Genomic DNA, 20,108 nt, shown 5'->3' with positions numbered 1-20,108 from the left:
GAGATGTGGATTGAAAGTAGAAATACAGTGGTGCCTCGCTTAACGAGCGCACCGTTTAATGAAGAATCCGCATAGCGACCTGTTTTTTGGGGTCGCTAATGCGATCATTTCTGCACCCGGCGGCCATTTTGGGAACAGCTGGTCGGCGGTTCCAAAATGGCCACCGGGTGAAGAAAATGGCTGCCCGCACCATTTTCGTGCCCTGCCCCCGCTTACCGATGGCACGAAAATGGTGGCGCTATGGAGAAACTTCACAGAACGGTGAGTTTAAGAGCCATAGGAACGCATTAAACTAAGTTTAATGCGTTTCTATGGCGTTTTCCGTTCTGTATAGCGATGTTTCCCCATAGCAACGGTTAGTCCGGAACGGATTAACCTTGCTATGCGGGGCACCACTGTATTAGCAGGGAAGAATGCAAAAAGACTACAGTGGTACCTCGACTTACGAACATAATTGGTTCCAGAACTCCAGTCATACTGGAAATGCTCGTAAGTCGAAGCACCACTTCCCATAGGAATGCTTTGAAATGCAATTAATCCGTTCCGGCCGAAGAAAAAAATAACCAAAAAAAGCCAACAACAAAAAAACTGCAAGATCCATCAGAAACACAATTAATCTATTCTGGCCAAAGGGAAGGGGGGAAGAAAAGCAAAGAAACTGTGCAAGACCCTTCAGAAATGCAAAAAAAGCAAAGCAAAAAGCAACAAACCATGCAAGACCTATCGGAAACGTGATTAATCACTTCCGGCTGAAGGTGAAAAGAAAAAAGAAAAGCAAACAAACTGTGCAAGACCCTTAGGAAAGGCCAAAAAAAAAAAGCAAAGCAAAAAGCAAACAAACCCTGCAAGACCCATCAGAAATGGGGGGGGAAAAAAACCCAAAACCCCACAAACAAACCCTGCAAGACCCATCACAGCAAAGAAACATAATCCCACCACCCAGCCCAAAACCACGCTGCAAAACCCATCCAGAACAATTTTTAAAATGTAGAAAGCAGCACCTTTCCTTACCAGGCAGTCCAAAGCCTCCTCTGATCGCCCTCACTCTCTATGAAGAATGCAACCAAGAAGTGAGAAGACTGAGACTTGGAAGTGCAGCAATGAAGAAACTAGAAAAGATAATCAAGTGTAAGGATGCGTTATTGGAGACCAAAGCCAAGATAATCCACATTATTGCATTTCCGATTATTATATATAGATATGAAAGCTGGACATTTAAGAAAGCTGACAGGAAAAAAATTGTTTTGTTTGAAATATGGTGTTGGATGAAAACATTGAAAACAGCTGGATATTAGATAGAAACTGAGGCTATTCTGCTTTGGACATATGATGAGAGACAAGAGCTGCTGGAAAAGACAATAATGCTAGGAAAAATTGAAGACAGCAGAAGATCAACAATGAGATAGATTGACTTAATAAAGGAACCTATAGGCTTGAATTTCCAAGAACTGACCAGGGCTATTAACAACATGATATTCTGGAGGTAATTTGTGGAAAGGGTCACCGTAGATCAGAAGTGACTTGATGGCACCTAACATCAAAGTTTGCTAACCCACTTTATCATCAGATCTTTCTCCACAAACTACATATCTTTCTCTTTACAATACTTGATATTAAAAAGTCTCTTCAAGGAGTACCACACTCCTTACCTAACAGGTAAAGGTGATTCCACTCTTGAGCCTCTGGTCCTTGCTCAGATAAATTCAAAAATGAAAAGCTTTAAGCTCCTTTAAAATGCTGCTGGGGAAAAAAATCAATATCTCCATGTGGGTTGACATCAATATTCTCAACATCTTTATCTTTCTAGGTGCAATGTAGAACAATGTTCAGGCTTACTTGACAAAGTCATTTGTTTGAAATGCAGATGGGAGTTTTCAAATGTTTCAATCAATACTTAGTCCTTTTGTCTCCTCAGAGAAAATATTGATACCCAAGCATCTTTTTCCCAGTTTTCAGAAAGAAGGAAATCTTCATAAACTAAGTATCTGAATTAAAGATACTTCTTGAGGTCGTCTTATTTGTTGCAATACAGTTCTGTGGCTGTGAATTTAATATAACAATCAGAATTGCTGTGATGAGAAGAAGTTCTTCTCTCTGTGCCTTCTTCATCCGTTTATAGCAACAATATCCTTCCCCACCCCCCACCCCCGTGAGATATACAATAAAACCTTCATTTGAATCATTGGCCACTTCCTCATTCAATTGATTATCTTACAAAGTAGCATTCTTAATTGCCGTGACTGTAAGGCAAAGACAGGAAAGATCCACACACTCACTGTCAGTCAGCCCTCTTTGATTTGGCATCACTACAAAGAAGTTCTTCATCCTGATAGTTCATTTTTTTCAAAGATCATTTCAGTTGTCCACCTTTCTTAAGGTCTTGCTCCCATTGGTTTTATTGTGATATCTATAAATGTGTGTTGTCTTCTCTAATTTGCTTCCACTCATTCCAAATCTGAGAAATGTTCATGACATTGGCGGTATAACATAAACTTGGTTTCTTCTAGTGGTAGACCTGACAGTCCGGAGCCATGACGACTCACGTAACACTGGAGGATGCTCTGTCCAATGTGGACCTACTGGAAGAGCTGCCATTACCTGATCAGCAGCCATGCATCGAGCCACCTCCGTCGTCTATTATGTACCAGGTAAGCTGCAGCTCTTCACACACCATATATTGGAAGAACTGCATAATGCATTTCTATGGTTCATCGTGTTTCAAAGATAAGCTGAAAATGTCGTTACAGGGGAAAAACATAAAGTAATTCTAGAAGAGGTAGCCGTGTTAGTCTGTGCAAGCATATCAGGTAGAATTCAAAGAAACAAAACAAAACAAAAACAGAGAAAAACATGTGACACCTTAAAGACTTATTATTATATTTTAATGCGAGCTCTTGTGAGCAAGTCGTCTTTGTCACACATACGGAAAAAAAATGAGATTCTGGATTTACTTGTGTAACAGGTATTTCATCCAGTGTTTTATTCCCACCCCCACATATCTAACAATGTGGCTGTATCTTCAAAAGTTTACATTAAAATATAATAGTCATTAAGGTACCATATGTTTTTGTCTTTTTTGTTTGTATGTTTCTTTGGCTTTTGTCTGGTAGGACAGTAAAGAAGAGATGGAGTTAAAACAAGTTTAAAAAAAAGCCTTGATGACATGACTAAGATTTAGTGTTAATTCATAATTTAGAGTTATGAAGATGAGTCTAATGTCTCCCTGGGCTTTTATGTCCCATCCCTCCCCCTCAAAGGAGGAATTTGAAAGTTTGTGCATCTGTTCTGCTTTTATGAGTCACAGCTTGCTCTTTCTAGTATGGTTGCACTCTAACAGTTTGGCTAATGTGTGCAGAGCTGGTTTCTTCCAACATGCCATTGTTAAGGTAAACCGTAATTGGAGTTGGGCTGACACATTGAACTGTGGTTAACTGAAAACAGCAGCAAGCGCTTCGGCTTCCCTTTTAGAGGAAACAGATTTTAAAAAGGCAGCAGCCAGTGGGGTAGACTAGGCTTATCCATCTAACTGAAAATTGCAGTTCTGAATTATATCTTAATACAGCTCATGATTAAACTGTTTTTTTTTTTTGCATGAATCCGTCTGTCCATCTATCCATCCATCCATCATCTGTCTGTCTGTCTGTCTGTCTGTCTGTCTGTCTGTCTGTCTGTCTGTCTGTCTGTCTGTCTATCTATCTATCTATCTATCTATCTATCAGAAACCATGTATGGAAGGAGTATTTGTAAATTTAGAAAAAAAAACCAAGCAATGGCAAAATATTTAGCTCACATATGTAAAGTGGTATAGCCATAATCCCTTATGTTGGTGGTTTGTGTCCAAAGCATAGACTTTAATCAGCACACAGAGTATGGTCTTCTGTTAAAAGTGGTTAGTGCTGCACTGATTGATCTGCCACCTGCCTTTAATTTTTCCTGCTAGTTTTAACTTTAACAAGAACATACATAAAAACCAGGTGTTCTGTTTCCTGTTTGGACTTTTAATGTTTACAGCAAAGCAGGCAACTGAGCATATGAAGCAAACAAAATGAGAGCCATTCATTCATTGTGGTTTCTTTTTGTTTTGATTGTCCAGGAAGTGAAAAGTAATTGGCTTACAGCAGGTTTGATTCCCGCCTTTAATATCGTTTTGGTTTGCCATCCTCCACGTTCTAAGGGAAATGTTTGATACCAAGCATGGACAAAGCAGTTGAAATCTTTTCTATATTCCCATCCTGAGATTCATTGGTTATCATCCTTCAGAGTGTTGCTGTCCATATTTATTGCTGAAATGTGTATTGGTTTTAGATTTGAATGTACATCCTAAGCCATTTGTAATTGTTTCACAATCTGTGTTCAGACTGCTTCTGCGTCTATTTTGTGAAACATGCCAGTTGTGTTGAGGCTTTTAATTCCAACTCTCCAGTGTTGCTGGCTGTGTGGAGAGTGTTCTCCAGTAATGGAGCTTCTCGTTCAAGACGTCGGTGAGCATAATCTTTCCTTCTCATGATCAGCCCACAGGCTCTCAAATGCCACATAGAACTTACACTTCATGTTTTCTTCATATCACCCAGCATATTTCTCTTTGCTGGCGAATTATATGAGGTGATAAAAAGCAGTGATCTTATAGTGGTGAAATACTACACAGGTATACTGACCTTGTCAAATGATGAGTAGAGGTGCCATATGTATAACCTAAAGTTTGAGTTCACTCAATTTCCAATGCAGTAGCAATAATGTTTGTCATTTGATTTTTTTCCCCCAAGGCCAACTTTGACACGAATTTTGAAGACAGAAATGCTTTTGTGACTGGCATTGCCAGGTATATTGAACAAGCTACAGTGCACTCAAGCATGGTAAGTGTCAGGGGGTGATACCTAGCTGGCTTTATGTAAAGGAGGGCTTGGTGTATGCTTTGCTTAGTTTTAATGTGTTGCCTTTTCCCCTGAAATGATCAGCACTGTCATTCTGTATTTCAGAATGAAATGCTGGAGGAAGGGCATGAGTATGCTGTGATGCTTTACACATGGAGAAGCTGTTCCAGGGCCATTCCCCAGGTAAGGTGTACATTTAGCCTCTGATCCAATCAATTCAGAGAGAAATTAGAGGGAAAGAAGATGGAGAATTTCATCCTGATGACATCAGCTTTTGCCTGATTTTGGAATCTTAAGTAGAGTTCAATCTGCTTAAGTGGAGTTCAGTCCATCTACATGGATAGGAGGGCCCCAGAGATCTCCGAAAGTAGGACTAGGGGAGAGCTGGCTCCAGTCACAGCTGCCGACATTCTATTTTTAAAATTATTATTATTATTTTATTTATGCCGCCCACACTACTCAAAGGTCTCTGGGTGGCTTACAGCAGTTTAAATATAATAAAAGATATAAAGATAAAACAATTAAAATACAGTGTTCTAAAAATTGCCATCAGGACCCACAGTTGATATTATTTCAATTACAAACCTTCTGGAACAGGAAGGTTTTGACCCGGTGCCAAAACGTCATCAACGTCGGTGCCAGATCTCAGTCAGGAGGGCATTCCATAGTCTGGGGGCAGCTGCAGAAAAGGCCCTTTGTCTACAAGCCATCCGTCTAACATCCTTGAGGGATGGCTCTTTCAAAAGGGCCCCCTAGCTAGATCTTAATTGCCAGGTAGGTTCATATGGAAGGAGGCGGTCCTTCAGGTATCCAGGGCCCAAGCCGTTTAGGGCTTTATATGTCAAAACAAGCACTTTGAATTGGGCCCAGGCAGCAACTGGTAGGCAATGTAACTTGAATAGAATCAGCCTGATGTGTTCCCTAGCGGCCCCACCACTCACTAACCACGCAGCTCGATTCTGAACCAGTTGCAATCACTGGAGTGTCTTCAAAGTCAGTCCCATGTACAGCGCATTGCAGTAATCTATACAGGATGTTACCAGTGCATGCATAACTGTCACGGACTCTACTCGTCCAGGTAGGGCTGTAGCTGGTATAATTTCCGCAGCTGAAGGCAGGCGCCCTGGTCACCAAGTTCACCTGGGCTTCCAGAGTTAGACTCTGGAAGTCCAGGAGCACCCCCAAGTCCAGGAGCACCCCCAAGCTGCAGACCCTGTCCCTTAGGGGGAGTGTAGCCCCATTCAGGGCAGGGAAATGGCCCTCCAGCCTGTCCAGCGAAGCACCCACTAACAGCACTTCCGTCTTGTCTGGATTGAGTTTCAGTTTATTAACTCTCATCCAGTCATTATCAGGTCCAGACACGAGTTCAGCACAGAAACCGCCTCACCTGCATTGGTGGAAAACGAGAGGTAGAGCTGAGTATCATCAGCATATTGCTGACTCCTCAGCCGAAACCTCCTGATGACCTCTTACAACAGTTTCATGTATATGTTAAACAGTGTGGGGGACAGTATCGAGCCCTGAGAAAACCCATGACATAACATAAACGCCATGGGGCAGAACAGCTATCCCCCAGCATCACCTTCTGGACATGGTCTGTCAGGAAGGAGCGGAACCACCGTAAAGTGGTGCCCCCAACTCCCAACCCAGCTAGCCTATCCAGAAGGACACCAGCCAGCCTATTCAGATGGTCTGCCCTGGAGCAAGTAGATTAATCTGTTCCTGGGTACCTGGGACAATGCAGAGAAAATCTGCGTTCTTGTGGACCTAATTTTGGTCATCAGATGTTGCTGAAGATAGTGCAGCCTTTCTCTCCCTTGCACAGCCTTCAGTCCAGGCCTTTTTTGGGGGGTAGGGGATGTCAGGGCTGGCTGGTGGAACTGTGTTGATCTGTTCACAGACCAGGAATTCACAAATATGTATTGCCAGGACTCAGCATGTCTCTCTAGGTGACTTTTGTCATCATAGTTAATTTGCTTTTGTTTACAGTTAGCAATAGTAAGATATTGAGATTTTAAAAAACATTGTTCAGATTTTGTCAGGAGAACCCTCGAAGTAACATAGACAACCAACAGCATAATATTGCACTCTACAACATTAGAGTTTTCATTGTGCTTTTGTGGCTGACGTTTGTTCATCAGAATTTCAGAAGAGCCAGAGATAATTGACAAATGAGGAACAGCAAAGATAACAAAAGACCTTTCGGGGAAATTGTTTTTATGTTAATCAGTGTATATACATATATGTACATGTACAAATACAGACACAAAATTTGAGGGAGGAGAATTAGTAAGGTTAACCCATAGAAACACTGAAATGTATTTAATTAAATTTAAAGCTCCCTAACGATGCAATCTTATTCATGAATACTTCTGAGTAAGTCTTGTTGAAGTTAGTGGGACTTACTTCTGAGTAGATATGTATACGACAATGCTACATGTGTAAGTTTAGCAGTGAAATAGTATTAGGAAAAACTGCAATTTGCATTCCTAGAACTATAGCTCATTTCCCCTAAGTGTTCAGAGCAACCTATAATTCCTGTAGGCAATCTGATTCAAGAAACCAACCGCAAGCTGAGCAGCTCAGAGTTGAAGAAAGTAGCTTACGTACAGCAACCTATAGTGAAGTGAAATCTGAATTAGGGATTTTCTACCTTACAGCTTCTTCTCTGAATCATGGCAGTTTCCATCAGATGGCCACAGGACTTTTAGCTTTGTGTTTCTGTTCAATCAACAGGATTTTGATTCTGCCGTAGTCTCACTGGTTGCATTTATATATATCAGTTATGCCTTAAATGGAAATGCTCCTTCTTTATTGACATTTTCTATTTTGATAATTATCCAGGATGAGTATCTGAAGAATCTCAACATAGCAGGTTCATTTCGTAGCAGAATCTTTACAAAACATCAGTTTCAGAGTTGTGTGAGGAATATATTTTCCAAGATAATTCAGTATGACACCAGGTTATTCTATGTACAGTCTTGGAAATGATTTAATCCAACAGATAGTGCAACTGTTGATGCCTTTAGAGATTATGTAGTGAATCAAAATTCTTCTCTTGGGTCTATGGTTTGTTTCTCTTATTTTTGTGTTGCCTTTATACCTACCATCTGAATATTTAGTTACTTCCTGTAAATTTCTGATCTTTTGCTCTAGTTCCTTTGATTGCAGAAGCATGCTTTAGGCAGATGTTTAATGGCCACACTGAAAAATAATGCTACTTAGGAGATAATACTGTCCTTGTGTATGAGTTATTGAGTATGTGGTTCTGTTTTTCTGTCTTACTGCCATGTATGCTACATTTCAGCTATTCTCATTATATATTTGTAAGTTAATTTATGCATTTATTTAATTTTTTTTCTCTGCCTTATAGAGCAATTGAAAACAAAACACTTAAGGAGACATTTACTTACTTACTTACTTGCTTACTTACTTACTTGCTTACTTACTTGCTTGCTTGCTTGCTTGCTTACTTACTTACTTACTTACTTACTTACTTACTTACTTACTTACTTACTTACTTACTTACTTACTGTCCCATTAGTACAATGCACTATTCTGGGCAGTTTACAATGTAATAAAATGGATACAACAATGAACATATTAAATGAACAGTGAAAGAAGTTAAAACAGTCAGAAAATTAAAAACCAATGGCACCAAAAAAGCACATTTTCTCTGTAAGAATTGGACAAGAGATGTGACATCAACCAGGGTCATTGTGGAAGGCATCCCTAAAGTGTTTTGAGCTGCCTTCTAAACATTAGCAGGGAGGGGGTCTGGCATAGCTCCACCAGGAATTGTTTCCACAGCATCAGTTCCACTGACAAGAAGGCCCGGCTTTTGGCCCTCTTTCAGAGTGGCAACCTGGAGGAGCATTGCCTTGAAGGATCATTGATTTAAAAAGCATTGTAAGGTTAAAAACATAATCTGACAAACTAGCAATTAGGTAAGTAACCATTGAACAAAATTGTTTTCTATGTGCCATTGAATTGATTCCTTCCTACTTAGGGCAGTCCTTTTTAGGATTTTCTTTTTCTTTTCTCTCCCCCCACCCCAAAAAGAAATGGTTTTCTACTTTCTTCTTCAGGTCATGCTCTAGGACTGTGCTACTTGCCTAAGGTTACCTAGGCTGCCTCGTCTCCCAGGAGGCACAGTGGAGAATCAGATGCCTCAGCCCAACCCTTGGTTGTGGAGCTAGATTTTCCAGCTCTCTGAGTTGTCTTTAGGGGCTACTTAAAGGGCTCAAGAGAGGAAGAAAACAACATTCTTGAAAGAAGAAAATCACATGCATAGAAATCCAGTTATTTACCAATCTGGTAAATTTTAATGGCAGGTTGGAAAGCAGGACCTTTGAGAGAAATCATAGATCTCGTTCATATGAGCTTAGATCACCGAACATCAGGAAAATCTCTTGTTTTGTTATTTGCCAAGGAGCAGCAGAAAGTATACAATTTGGAAGAATAGTGTCTTTTTAATGTGTTTTTCTTTTTGCAAAGAAAATATCTCACATTTTAGTGAAATGTTTTAGCAATATAAATTGAAGTGATTTGATTTAAAGAATAATAGAAAACTGAAGAACCAAAAAGGAGTGAAAATATGCAGTGTAATATGATGAATGTGTACTGTCAAATTATAAGGAAAAACATTGAGGACAGTTGAAACTCTGTACTGTACATGGAGTACCATTTTGATACAAATTACTCTTTACTGAAGTATAAAATAAGCTTTTTATAGTCACAGCTAATTTCCACTTTTAAATATGTAGATATGCACCTCAGGATCTCAGTTCATATATCTGATGGAATATGCTCTTGTCCAAGATATTATGCCATAATAAAGTTTTTTTATTTTTTTGTTTGTTGTTTTTTGGCTGCAAAAAGTCTAACACACCAACCCCTCTGAAAATTATCTGGCTTTATGATCTTATGCTAATCATGAGTGTTCTTTTGTCCATTAGGACTACTAATAAAAAGGTGTTTGTTCTTGAACTTCAGGTAAAGTGTAATGAACAGCCAAATCGAGTAGAGATTTACGAGAAGACAGTGGAAGTCTTGGAGCCAGAGGTTACAAAGCTCATGAAGTTCATGTATTTTCAGGTGGGTAAATTTACTGTGTTTCTGTATTATCCCCATTGACCATGATTATGCTAGTCTCTAAGCTGAATGTGCCACTATTAAGGCACTTCATCTTATTCTTGTTGTGATGTGCCTACCTCCAATATAATGAGTGTGTCAAATCTGTATTATTTTCATAATTTTCAATGATTTATGTTGTGGCATTCTAAGACTGTGCAACTTGCCTGTATTGAAGTGTGGATGCCTATCACAGTAGTGCACATAGTGTACATATATGTACACAGACACCACCCAACCACATAGCAGATCAATATGTTTGGAGTGAAATGCATTTTTGACTTGGGACTAAGCTCTGTTGAATCTTAGGGTGCTTACTTCTGATTCCATAAGTTGAGTTTGTAAAACAAAGAGATTTTGCAAAGGCGTGGTGCCATTTAAATTGCTAGAGTGAAGTAAGAAGTTCATCAAGAAAAATAAAACATTTCCAATCTCTATTAAATTTCATCCAAAATTATCAATGCAAAACTTGGACTCCCAGAAAAAATCAATAATCAGTTATGCATGGATGACCTAAAACTATATGCAAAAGGTTGCACAGAGATAGAATCACTGCTAAACACCGTGCATTTAGTGAAGATGTTCAAATGAAATTTGGAATGGATGAATGTCCACTTCTGTCTAGACACCATGAAAAGATCCAAAAACTACATGGAACAGAGCTTTAAAAATAGCAAAAAATCACTATAAATCATTTGAAAATTATAAATACATTCAAATACTATTAGCAGATAACAATTTTGCACACAAAAGTTAAAGAACTGACAGAAAGAGAATACTGTATATCAAAAGACTGGAAAATCTTAAAATCAGAATTAAATGGTAGAAATACAATCAAAACCATAAACACACGGGCAATTCCAGTAAATTGGAGGCAGTGGATTACTGCAAATACAGCAGGTAGTAGTAGAGGGAAAAGAAGCCTAAATGGTTATATCAATACAAGCAAAGAAAAATTACTTAAGGTAGTGAAAATGGAGAATATTTGAAAAACAACAGAAACCAAGACTCAATATAAGAAACAACAATTTGAAAATAAATTAAACAGCTGGAAAAGTAACATGGACAACACCTAAGAAATATTGATAGGAAGTATGATAATAATTCAACATGGGCATGGCTAAATCTGGGGACCCTTAAGAAAGAAACCAAAGGCTTGATTTTTGCTACACAAGAACAAGCACTCCAAACCAATGTGATAAAAGTTAATATTCAAGGAATTAATGCTAAAAACAAATGTTGACTCTGCCAAGAAAAAGATGAAACTGTGTCACACCTCATCTGTGCATATATTGCACAAACAAATCACAGAGTTAGACATGATAGAGTGGCAATGTTACTGGACTGCTCATTATGCAAAACCACTTGCCAGCCTCCGAAAACCTGCAGGAACATCAGGTAGAGAAGGTGTCAGAAAATGATGAAGTGAAGATCTTATGGGATGTCTGGATCCAAACTAATTGCTATCTTGAACATAACACCCCAGGCATAGTAGTCATAGAACAAAAAAATATCTGGATCATTGACTTTGCAATTCCAGGGGGTGCCAGAACTGAAAATAAAGAACTGGGGGAAAAAACTAGCAAAATACAGAGACGGGGCAATTGAAACAACTCACTTGTGAACTACAGGGAACAAAATCTAGAAATTTTACACAGCAGTATAAGCAGTTACAGATCTCAGAAATAACACCATAAGAGCTCCAAAAATGTGATATTAGGAACAGCATACATAACTGCACTGATACTTAACAAATACTTAGTTTTTTTAATTAAAACTTGTATCTGTTTTATAATACCAGTCCGTGTTTTTATAATTTTGATTGACTGTGTCTGGTAGTTTTGAATAATAATAACAATGTGCTATCAAATCAATTCTGCCTTATGGCAACCCTTTTCGGTGTTTTCTAGGTAGAGAATACTCAGAAGTGGTTTATCATTCCCATCTTCTGGTGGCTTCCTGGAACTATTCTAGCTTGCCTAAGGGTACACAGGCTGGCTCTTCTGGGATGTACAATGGGAACTGAACTCCCAGCCCCTGGCTCGCAGTCAGATATCTAATTCACTGAGCTTTGGATGTCATTAAATTGATAGAGTTACCATAACTTACTACTTGATGGCATGTAACAATAATGTTGTTTGTAGTTGATCTGCTTCAGTTTTGGTAGTAAAAACTGGAAAGTACACATGATGCTCTCTTCCCCTCTTCTCCTCCTCCTGTTCTTCTGAGAACAATAAGAGCAATATACCTATAATGCAGAACTGCATCTCCCACTAAGAACAGCAAGTCATGGGGTAATCAGTTAAAAACATGCCAGTCTCCTTTTAAAAATAAGCCCATAGTCAGTCACATACAAAATGCTTGGGAGTATTGATATTGTTAACCATGCCTGCCCCTCTCCTTCATAATAAATCCAAGTAGTTGCAAATTCATATGAGTAAGGTTTTCTGTCTATACTCTGGATGCACATTATTTGGGGTATCTTTCTGTTTTCAAAGATAATAAGATGCAGCACAACTTGTAGTTAGATCAGCAAGCTAGAGGACAGGCTCCTAGATGAAGAGTGCCTTTTGAGGTAGAGGATAAAACGGCTAAAAATGACAAGGCTAAATGTAACCACAGAAGTACTTTAAAGTTCAAGTCATCATAACTGTGGTCTGCCTGAAGTACGTAAACAAGCACTGCGGGATACCATATAGTACAGTGATGTTGTGGTGTCATGTCAAGTGCCCTGGCTACTGTGATACGTGTTTATTGGTTGTGAAACTGTCCCCACCGCTCCGATGTGGTACAAGGCTACTTATATATGAGCATTTCTTAAAGACTATTTTGAGATCTGTAATTTCTGTCTTAAAAGTTTCTGGGAAAAACAAGAACACAATGCTTATCTGAAACAGTCTCTTGGCCTTTCATTGTCACTTGCAATTTCCATTCTTTCCAATCACCACTCCTTGAAACATTTTTCAGTGGTTGAAACCAAAGTGGTCTCCTGAGTAGGTATGTCTTATCCCACCATTTTTACTATTTTGATTTTTTAACTATGGGAAACGATTTCCTATATTCATTTCAGTACCTGCTTGCTGTATGTTGATAGTGTTATTACATACGGAGAAAAAGGGGAAAAAAGATGTTATGTGTCCCAAGATCTTGTTTATTTATTAATTAAAACCATTTGTATCCTGCTGCATATCTGAAGTGAAAAATAAAATATCCAGTGCTTATCCAGTGAGGAATAAAAACAACTTTAAAACGGTTATACAGCAATTCAAATTTTGTAAACACTTTATAATTATCACAGAAGCAAATAGAAGGCAGAACCCATAGTTAGAGTTCAGCTGTTCCCAGCAACTACTAGTTAAATTCTTCCCCTTTTTTGCTATCTCTAAATTTGCTGTTTTTTAGAGAAAGGCCATTGAACGATTCTGTAGTGAGGTGAAGCGTTTGTGCCATGCAGAAAGAAGGAAGGACTTTGTTTCTGAAGCATATCTGCTGACACTGGGAAAGTTTATCAACATGTTTGCTGTCCTGGATGAGCTGAAGAACATGAAGTGCAGCGTCAAAAATGATCACTCTGCCTACAAAAGGTGAGACTGATAAATGTCAGCCACGGAGTGGTGGTTTTCCAACCTATAATTCTGTAAAAATGTATTTACAGTGAAGCAAAAATATAAATGCATTCCTGTTTTATATCCTGTTACATTGCTACAGAGAAGCATTAACAGGACAGGACTTTTATTGCCTTTCAGAGCAGCCCAATTTTTGAGGAAAATGGCTGATCCCCAGTCTATTCAAGAATCGCAGAACCTTTCCATGTTCCTGGCAAACCATAACAGGATCACACAGGTAGATTATTTTTCTCCCAACTATGTATCCTATCTTATGGCCAGTAGGTTTTTTTTGGGCTGTTTGGCTGTGTTCTGAAGGTTTTTCTTCCTAACGTTTCGCCAGTCTCTGTGGCCGGCATCTTCAGAGGACAGGAGTCAGAACTCTGTCTGTGCTCTGGTGTAGTTTTTTTGTGTGCAGCCTTGTGGCTGAGTAGAGTTCGTTGACCTTTTGCAGGCTGTATTTTTCAAAATCTCCTGAAAAAGACAAAAAGCTGATCCCACAGCTACAAATACTCAACTATCCCACACACTACACTAGAACACAGAGTTTTAACTCCTGTCCTCTGAAGATGCCAGCCACAGAGACTGGTGAAACGTTAGGAAGAACAACCTTCAGAACACAGCCAAACAGCCAAAAAAACCTACAACAACCATTGGATCTCAGCCGTGAAAGCCTTTGAGAATACGAAGTTAGTGTTGCTTGACTATGTGGTATACTTTAGTATATAAACTGTGTTTTTTGCACTACACCTCTTTGACAAGGGTTGGAACCAATGATCTGTTGGGCCCCTTCCAGCTTTGCAATTCTAAGATGGTGGTGGTGGTGATGATATTTAATGTAATAAGGTTCTGGTCTTTGTATGGAATATTTGGTTCTTCTGAACTTCAAACTGATTGGGAATTAGTGTCTGATGCTTAACTGTTCATGACTCTGTAGGTCCTATGGCATTCAGGCAGCCAGATTCCATGCACCAAGGATGGGCATGCCAGACTAATAGCTACATTTCCCCATTAACCAAATCTGTTACCTGAATGGGGAAAATGTGGTACCTTTGCTAAAGGACTGCAGCACAAAGAGAAGAGGTTTTGTTCTGTGGAACAGGTGCAACAAATGTACAAAACTGATTTATCTGGAAAGCAGTACTTGCCTAAATTAATTTCTTGCTTATACAAAAAGATGCTTAAACTTCATAATCTGTCAAAACTTAACATTTTGTTCTTCTTTGTGGTCTCTGTGAATACACACTAATGGGTTTAGTGCGCCTGCGCAGAGAAACCTTGGAATATTCTAGAGCTTAAGCACATGGTGCCGGGACCTCCCATACACTACCCTTAACCCCATCCCTGGCACCAAGTGCCTCAGTTCCTTTCTTGCTGCCGCTGCAGCAGCACCTTGGTTAGGAGGTTTTCATTTCTCTTTCCAAAAAATAAATAAATAATCTTACCTTTTCCTTGGACCTCCTGGATTTCTGACTCGCACCATTCGACAACTCATCTTCCTGTGAATTAAAAAAAAAGATAAATGGACTGTTATTTGTTTGTGGGAGAGAGCCATGAGTTTGTTTATGGCCAGGCCTCTTCAAGAGGTGTGAAACCTGCTCCAACAAAATAGCCCTCTCGGATGGGCATTCCCGCTGTTTGTTTTGCTTAGGAGAGGAACAGCAGCCGACTCTCTGTGCAGCTTGTACGAACTTTACAAAGCCAGCTCATAAGTTGAGACTTCAGTGTCTCCATTTATTTTTGTGGGAGAAGTCCCTGTCTCCAAGGGCTCCCATAGAATCTGCCCAAGCTGCAGAGCGTTCTCCAATCTCAGGTTCTTCACCTCCTCCTAAGGCCCTGAAAGGACCTAAAATGGCATTGAAGCCCCATGCTTCCTCCTCCGGCTCAAGGTTGATGCCTACGGTATCAACACTAAAGCCTCCCTTGGTGTCGATGCCGAAGAAAAAAGAAGCAGCCAGCAGCCGCACAGAAGCCTGGGCACACAGCAGAAAAGACCACACCATTGTCATCAGCAACTGATAGATCCTGGCAGGAGTTGGTATGTCATAGCATACGAGGATGTCCTGCCCCCAATGCTGCAGGCCACACCATCCCTGCAGTTTAGTCAGTCACCTGACTGGGGACATACCTTGGCCAAGGTTGTACAGTTGGTGCAGGTTAGCCCATGTTCTCATCCAGGCTCAATATTGGGGCAGACTTCGATGTCGCCCACGGAGTTGGTGCTGGGTGGAGACTTCAAGGAAAAAAGAAGAAGACATACCATTTGGAGCCTCCCACCGAGCCTGAAGCCTACCGGTATCACCCTGTGCCACCCGATGCCTAGTACCATCACTAAGACTTACAGAGGAGATGCCTTTACGAGCGTCCTTGTTATTACGACCCCAAGGGTTTCGATCTTGATCCTCACTACTATTCTAGGCCATACAAGCTCGACCCTTATTACTGGCACAGATCATCTTACAATCGGTACAGATGGCATTCCCCTTCACAGTCACCCTTGCTACTGTGGTATCGGGCATATGCCGACTGATATCCTTAATCCAAGGAGGAATACCATCTTGGAGCTCTACCATGGGCATATCGGAAAAGACCCATGCTGGACGATTACCTGCCTCCTCCTGAAGCAAAGAGTTCTCGGTACCCGCCAGCATTGCCGTCCCATCCTTCTCAGGTAGAGCTGGAACTTCGGTATCGTCCTTCTCCAGACCCATGAACTCCTGGGGTAGAAAAACAGAAAGACCGTCATGCTAAGGCGGAAGTCTACCGGCCAGTGCCCCTTCGAGTCGCTCTGTCAACAACTCTGGAGCACGTCCCTGTTGCCCTCGATACCGACTTGGCAGCCTCTGAGGTTGACTTGCAAAAGGATTTGTCCCTGAATGTCCCCACGCCAGGCTCAGATGTAGCAGACAACCACCCTCTATCCCCCTCAGAAGACTATTCTTCGTACTCACAGTTAATTCTGAGAATTGCGAAGGTGATGGACTTGGCGGTTGATCAGCCAGTGTCATAGGAGGTGGACAAGGTGTGTGAGGATATTACTCAGGACCAGAGTCCTCCTCTTCGCCTTGGTTTCATTTCATCCCCACTGGAGATTGTTAGGGAGTCTTAGTACAAGCCCTCTATGGCCCATCAGATTCCCAGGAAGGTGGAAAACCTGTACAAGATGCACAATGAAAACACGGACTTCTTGTAAATACATCCATTGCCCAATTCCTTTGTTTTTGATGCCACACAAAACAAGGCCAGAAACCGCTCTGCAACAACTGCAAATAACAAGGAGGGAAGGAAATTGGGCATTATTGGCCGCCATGTTTATTCATTGGCATCTTTTGTGTTGAGAGTGGCCAACCATACAGCAGCCTTAGGGGCTTACCATCGCCATTTGTGGACAAGGCGTTTCCGGCCCTGGAGGCTGCTCCAGAGGACATCCAAAGCCTGTGCCTCTCTTGCCACCAGGAAGCTGTGGGGTTGGATCATCAGGAGCATATAGTGGCACAGCACATTGTAGATGCTGCTTCTAAGCAGGTAGCCACAGCAGTCATCTTGTGCTGCCATGTCTGACTGTGGTCTGCTGGCATTTCGGAGGTCGAGGATCAAGGACCTTCCCTTTGATGGGCTTGGTCTGTTTGATGAGAAGATGGACGAGATCCTAGACAATTTGCTGAAGCTGAGGAAAACAGCCAGATCATACATCAGCCAGCAATATTGCCCTCGGAGTGCCTGGCACCACCCATACACTTTTAGGCCCTCTCAAAACCAGCAAAGACCACAGGCTTCAGGTCTTCCACCTACATCCTTCCTCCAGCAGTGGGTAGGCAGCACCCACGACAACAGGCACGTTGACCAGATCATAAGGTCTGGCAGAACCTTTTTTACCCACCAGCAGTAGTTAATTCTTCTATTCGTCTCGCCCCCTTTTTCAGTGTCTGGCAGAGCATCACCACGGACTCCTGGGTCCTCACCATCATAGTCACTGGCTATGCTCTTCCTGTGATGGGACTACTCAAAACCACGAATCCCTGTCCTCCTTTGGAAGACGACGTATGTTCTTTACTTCAGAAAGATGCCATCATGCAGGTTCACAACACGGATGTAACTTCTATTCGCGGCACTTCATGATCCCAAAGAAGGATGATGGTCTGTGCCCCATCTTAAACCTCTGTCACCTCAACTCTTTTATCACTTCTCAACGATTCCATATGATCTCCCTCGAGGGTACCATCCAGATGCTCAGGGGAGATGATTGGTTCATGGTCATAGACCTCAAGGATGCCTACTTTCACATCAGCATACACCCGGAACATCACTGCTTTCTCAGATTATCTATCAAAGGAGTGACCTATGGAATCAAGGCCCTTCCCCTTGGGTTGTCAAGTGCCTCACGAATGTTCACAAAGTCCTTGGCCCCTGTGGCAGCTCATCTCCACCTGCAAGGCATCACTGTATTTTTGAAACCTTGGAATATTCAAAAGCTTAAGCACATGGTACTAGGACCTCCCACACGCCTGCCTTTAACCCCGCCCCAGCACAGAGTGCCTCAGTTCTGTAGAATAGTCAGCTGCTGCCCAGCATGCAAAAGGCATACATGATGGACAGAGGAGGGGACAGGTGGGAAGTGTGAATTCACAGATGACCACTGGAAGAACCAGAGTTACAGGTAAGTAACCTCTTTTTCTCAGTTAAAATTATTAGTGGTCTTACGCATTTCTTGTCTTTTTTAAGTGCCTGCACCAACAGCTAGAAGTCATACCTGGCTATGAAGAGTTGTTGGCTGATATTGTCAACATCTGTGTGGATTACTATGAAAACAAGATGTACCTGACACCCAGTGAGAAGCACATGCTCTTAAAGGTAGTGTCCTTGAAGGTGTATTTTCTGTCTCACAGTCTTTTCCTCTCTTTTTCTTCAAAACAACTGCCTTTGAGATTCTGGGCATTTCTTTTCTTGCATCCCTTACCTTGCAGATAAGGTTACCTGTTAAATGACATTTAGTTTATGAAATGACCTTTTTTCTGTTATATGACACTTAAAACGAAAACATTCCAGGTGGCATCACATTTTCTGCAGGATCAACTTGATGTCCCGCCTCTCATATAGGCTCTTTGTCTCATATTTAACTACAAGGAAAGTGGAAGAAGGAAAAAAATACTAGTTTTCATTTCTGTCTTTTGTCATGTTACTGCTTACGTGATCATGTAACAACCATACTTATCAAGATTTTTAAAATACTAGATGGATGAAATCTGCACCATCATACTTAGTTGCTGGCATAGTTTTCCTCATAGAGAACAGAAGTGACCAGCTATGGCAGGGCCATGGGTTACTGGTAGGCAGCATGTAGAAAACCCTAGGCTGCTGCAGTTAAATGCATCATAGGCAGCAGTACTTCGCTTTGTGAGTCCCTGGATGACTCTTGTCAATCAGCAGAAACAATACTGTGTTACACAAATAAATAATCCAATCCAGTACAAGACAGTTTCCTGTGAATTTAGGTGAATTTCAGGAAGTTTGAATGGACAAGCTACCAATTTTTTTAAAAAAGTGTCTAGTTTTGATGACTGAATATTTTCTTACAATTTTTCTAGAAATAACCTTGTTCATACACAATGTTTTCTCCTCCTTTGAAGAGAAATGTTTTCAGTGATCTCATTTGTCTTTTCTAGGTGATGGGTTTTGGTCTTTACCTGATGGATGGAAATGTCAGTAATATTTATAAACTAGATGCCAAGAAGAGAATCAACCTCAGTAAAATTGATAAATTCTTCAAGGTCAGTCTTTGCCATTGCTTTGGCTTAGAAATATTCCCAAAGAAACCTTTGGCCACTTCGTCTAGAGATAAAATAAACACAGTGGCTGAAGGAATGACATGTTCAGATCAAAAGCACTGGGACATTTTCAGGCGTTGACTTATTTGTGGGAACTGGCTTTTCTGCTTACATTTTTATCCCCTGAACCAGCTTGCTGTAAAAGTTCACAATGAAAGCTTCAGAACAACATGAGGTCACCCCAGTCTGTACCACAGCTGGGTGTGTAGACCAGTGTCACACTAGCTACTGAAAGCGAGAAGTGGCTTCTCTGTTCTGAAGTGAAACTTCATTGCATTTCTTCAGTCTCATTCTCATCTGTTGGTCTTTTGATCTGACAATGTAACATTTATCTACAGCCCCCCCCCCCCCAAAGGGCTGCTTGTATACTACCCCATAGCACTTAAAACCATTCTCTGGGCAGTTTACAATTTAATTATGCAGGCTACACATTGTCCCCCATGAGCTGATTACTCAGTTTACAGGCCTTGGAAGGCTGAGTGAACCTCAAGCCAGCCACCTGGATTGTGAACAGAGTTTTGGCTGCAGTACTTCAGTTTAACCACTGCACCACAAGGCTCTGCTCCTCTGGAGGAAGTAACCTGTTCTGCTTGTGCTAATAGTTTTTTTAAAATTGGTTTAGCCCAAGGACCTTAACAAGAGAAAGAACGACACTTTTCACTTAAGGTATCTGT

The 20,108-nt window shown here is 40.9% G+C and overlaps 1 protein-coding gene across 4 annotated transcripts in view; it reads left to right on the top strand.

Annotated features, from left to right (window-relative positions):
- CYFIP2 (cytoplasmic FMR1 interacting protein 2) overlaps positions 1–20,108 on the top strand; it is a 94,362-nt gene that overhangs the window by 13,095 nt on the left and 61,159 nt on the right. For all 4 annotated transcript variants that reach the window (XM_072989988.2, XM_072989986.2, XM_072989987.2 and 1 more), the window contains exons 2-9: positions 2,508–2,648; positions 4,764–4,853; positions 4,977–5,054; positions 9,867–9,968; positions 13,407–13,588; positions 13,751–13,847; positions 18,332–18,460; positions 19,273–19,377. In XM_072989988.2, coding sequence (XP_072846089.1) covers positions 2,532–2,648; positions 4,764–4,853; positions 4,977–5,054; positions 9,867–9,968; positions 13,407–13,588; positions 13,751–13,847; positions 18,332–18,460; positions 19,273–19,377 — 900 coding nt within the window. In that variant the 5' untranslated portion in view covers positions 2,508–2,531. The remainder of the gene's footprint in view (positions 1–2,507; positions 2,649–4,763; positions 4,854–4,976; positions 5,055–9,866; positions 9,969–13,406; positions 13,589–13,750; positions 13,848–18,331; positions 18,461–19,272; positions 19,378–20,108) is intronic.

This window comes from Pogona vitticeps, chromosome 2, assembly GCF_051106095.1.
Source record: "Pogona vitticeps strain Pit_001003342236 chromosome 2, PviZW2.1, whole genome shotgun sequence".
Taxonomy (NCBI): domain Eukaryota; kingdom Metazoa; phylum Chordata; class Lepidosauria; order Squamata; family Agamidae; genus Pogona; species Pogona vitticeps.
Note: the sequence above shows the minus strand (reverse complement) of the source record. Positions and strands in the feature narration are given on the sequence as shown.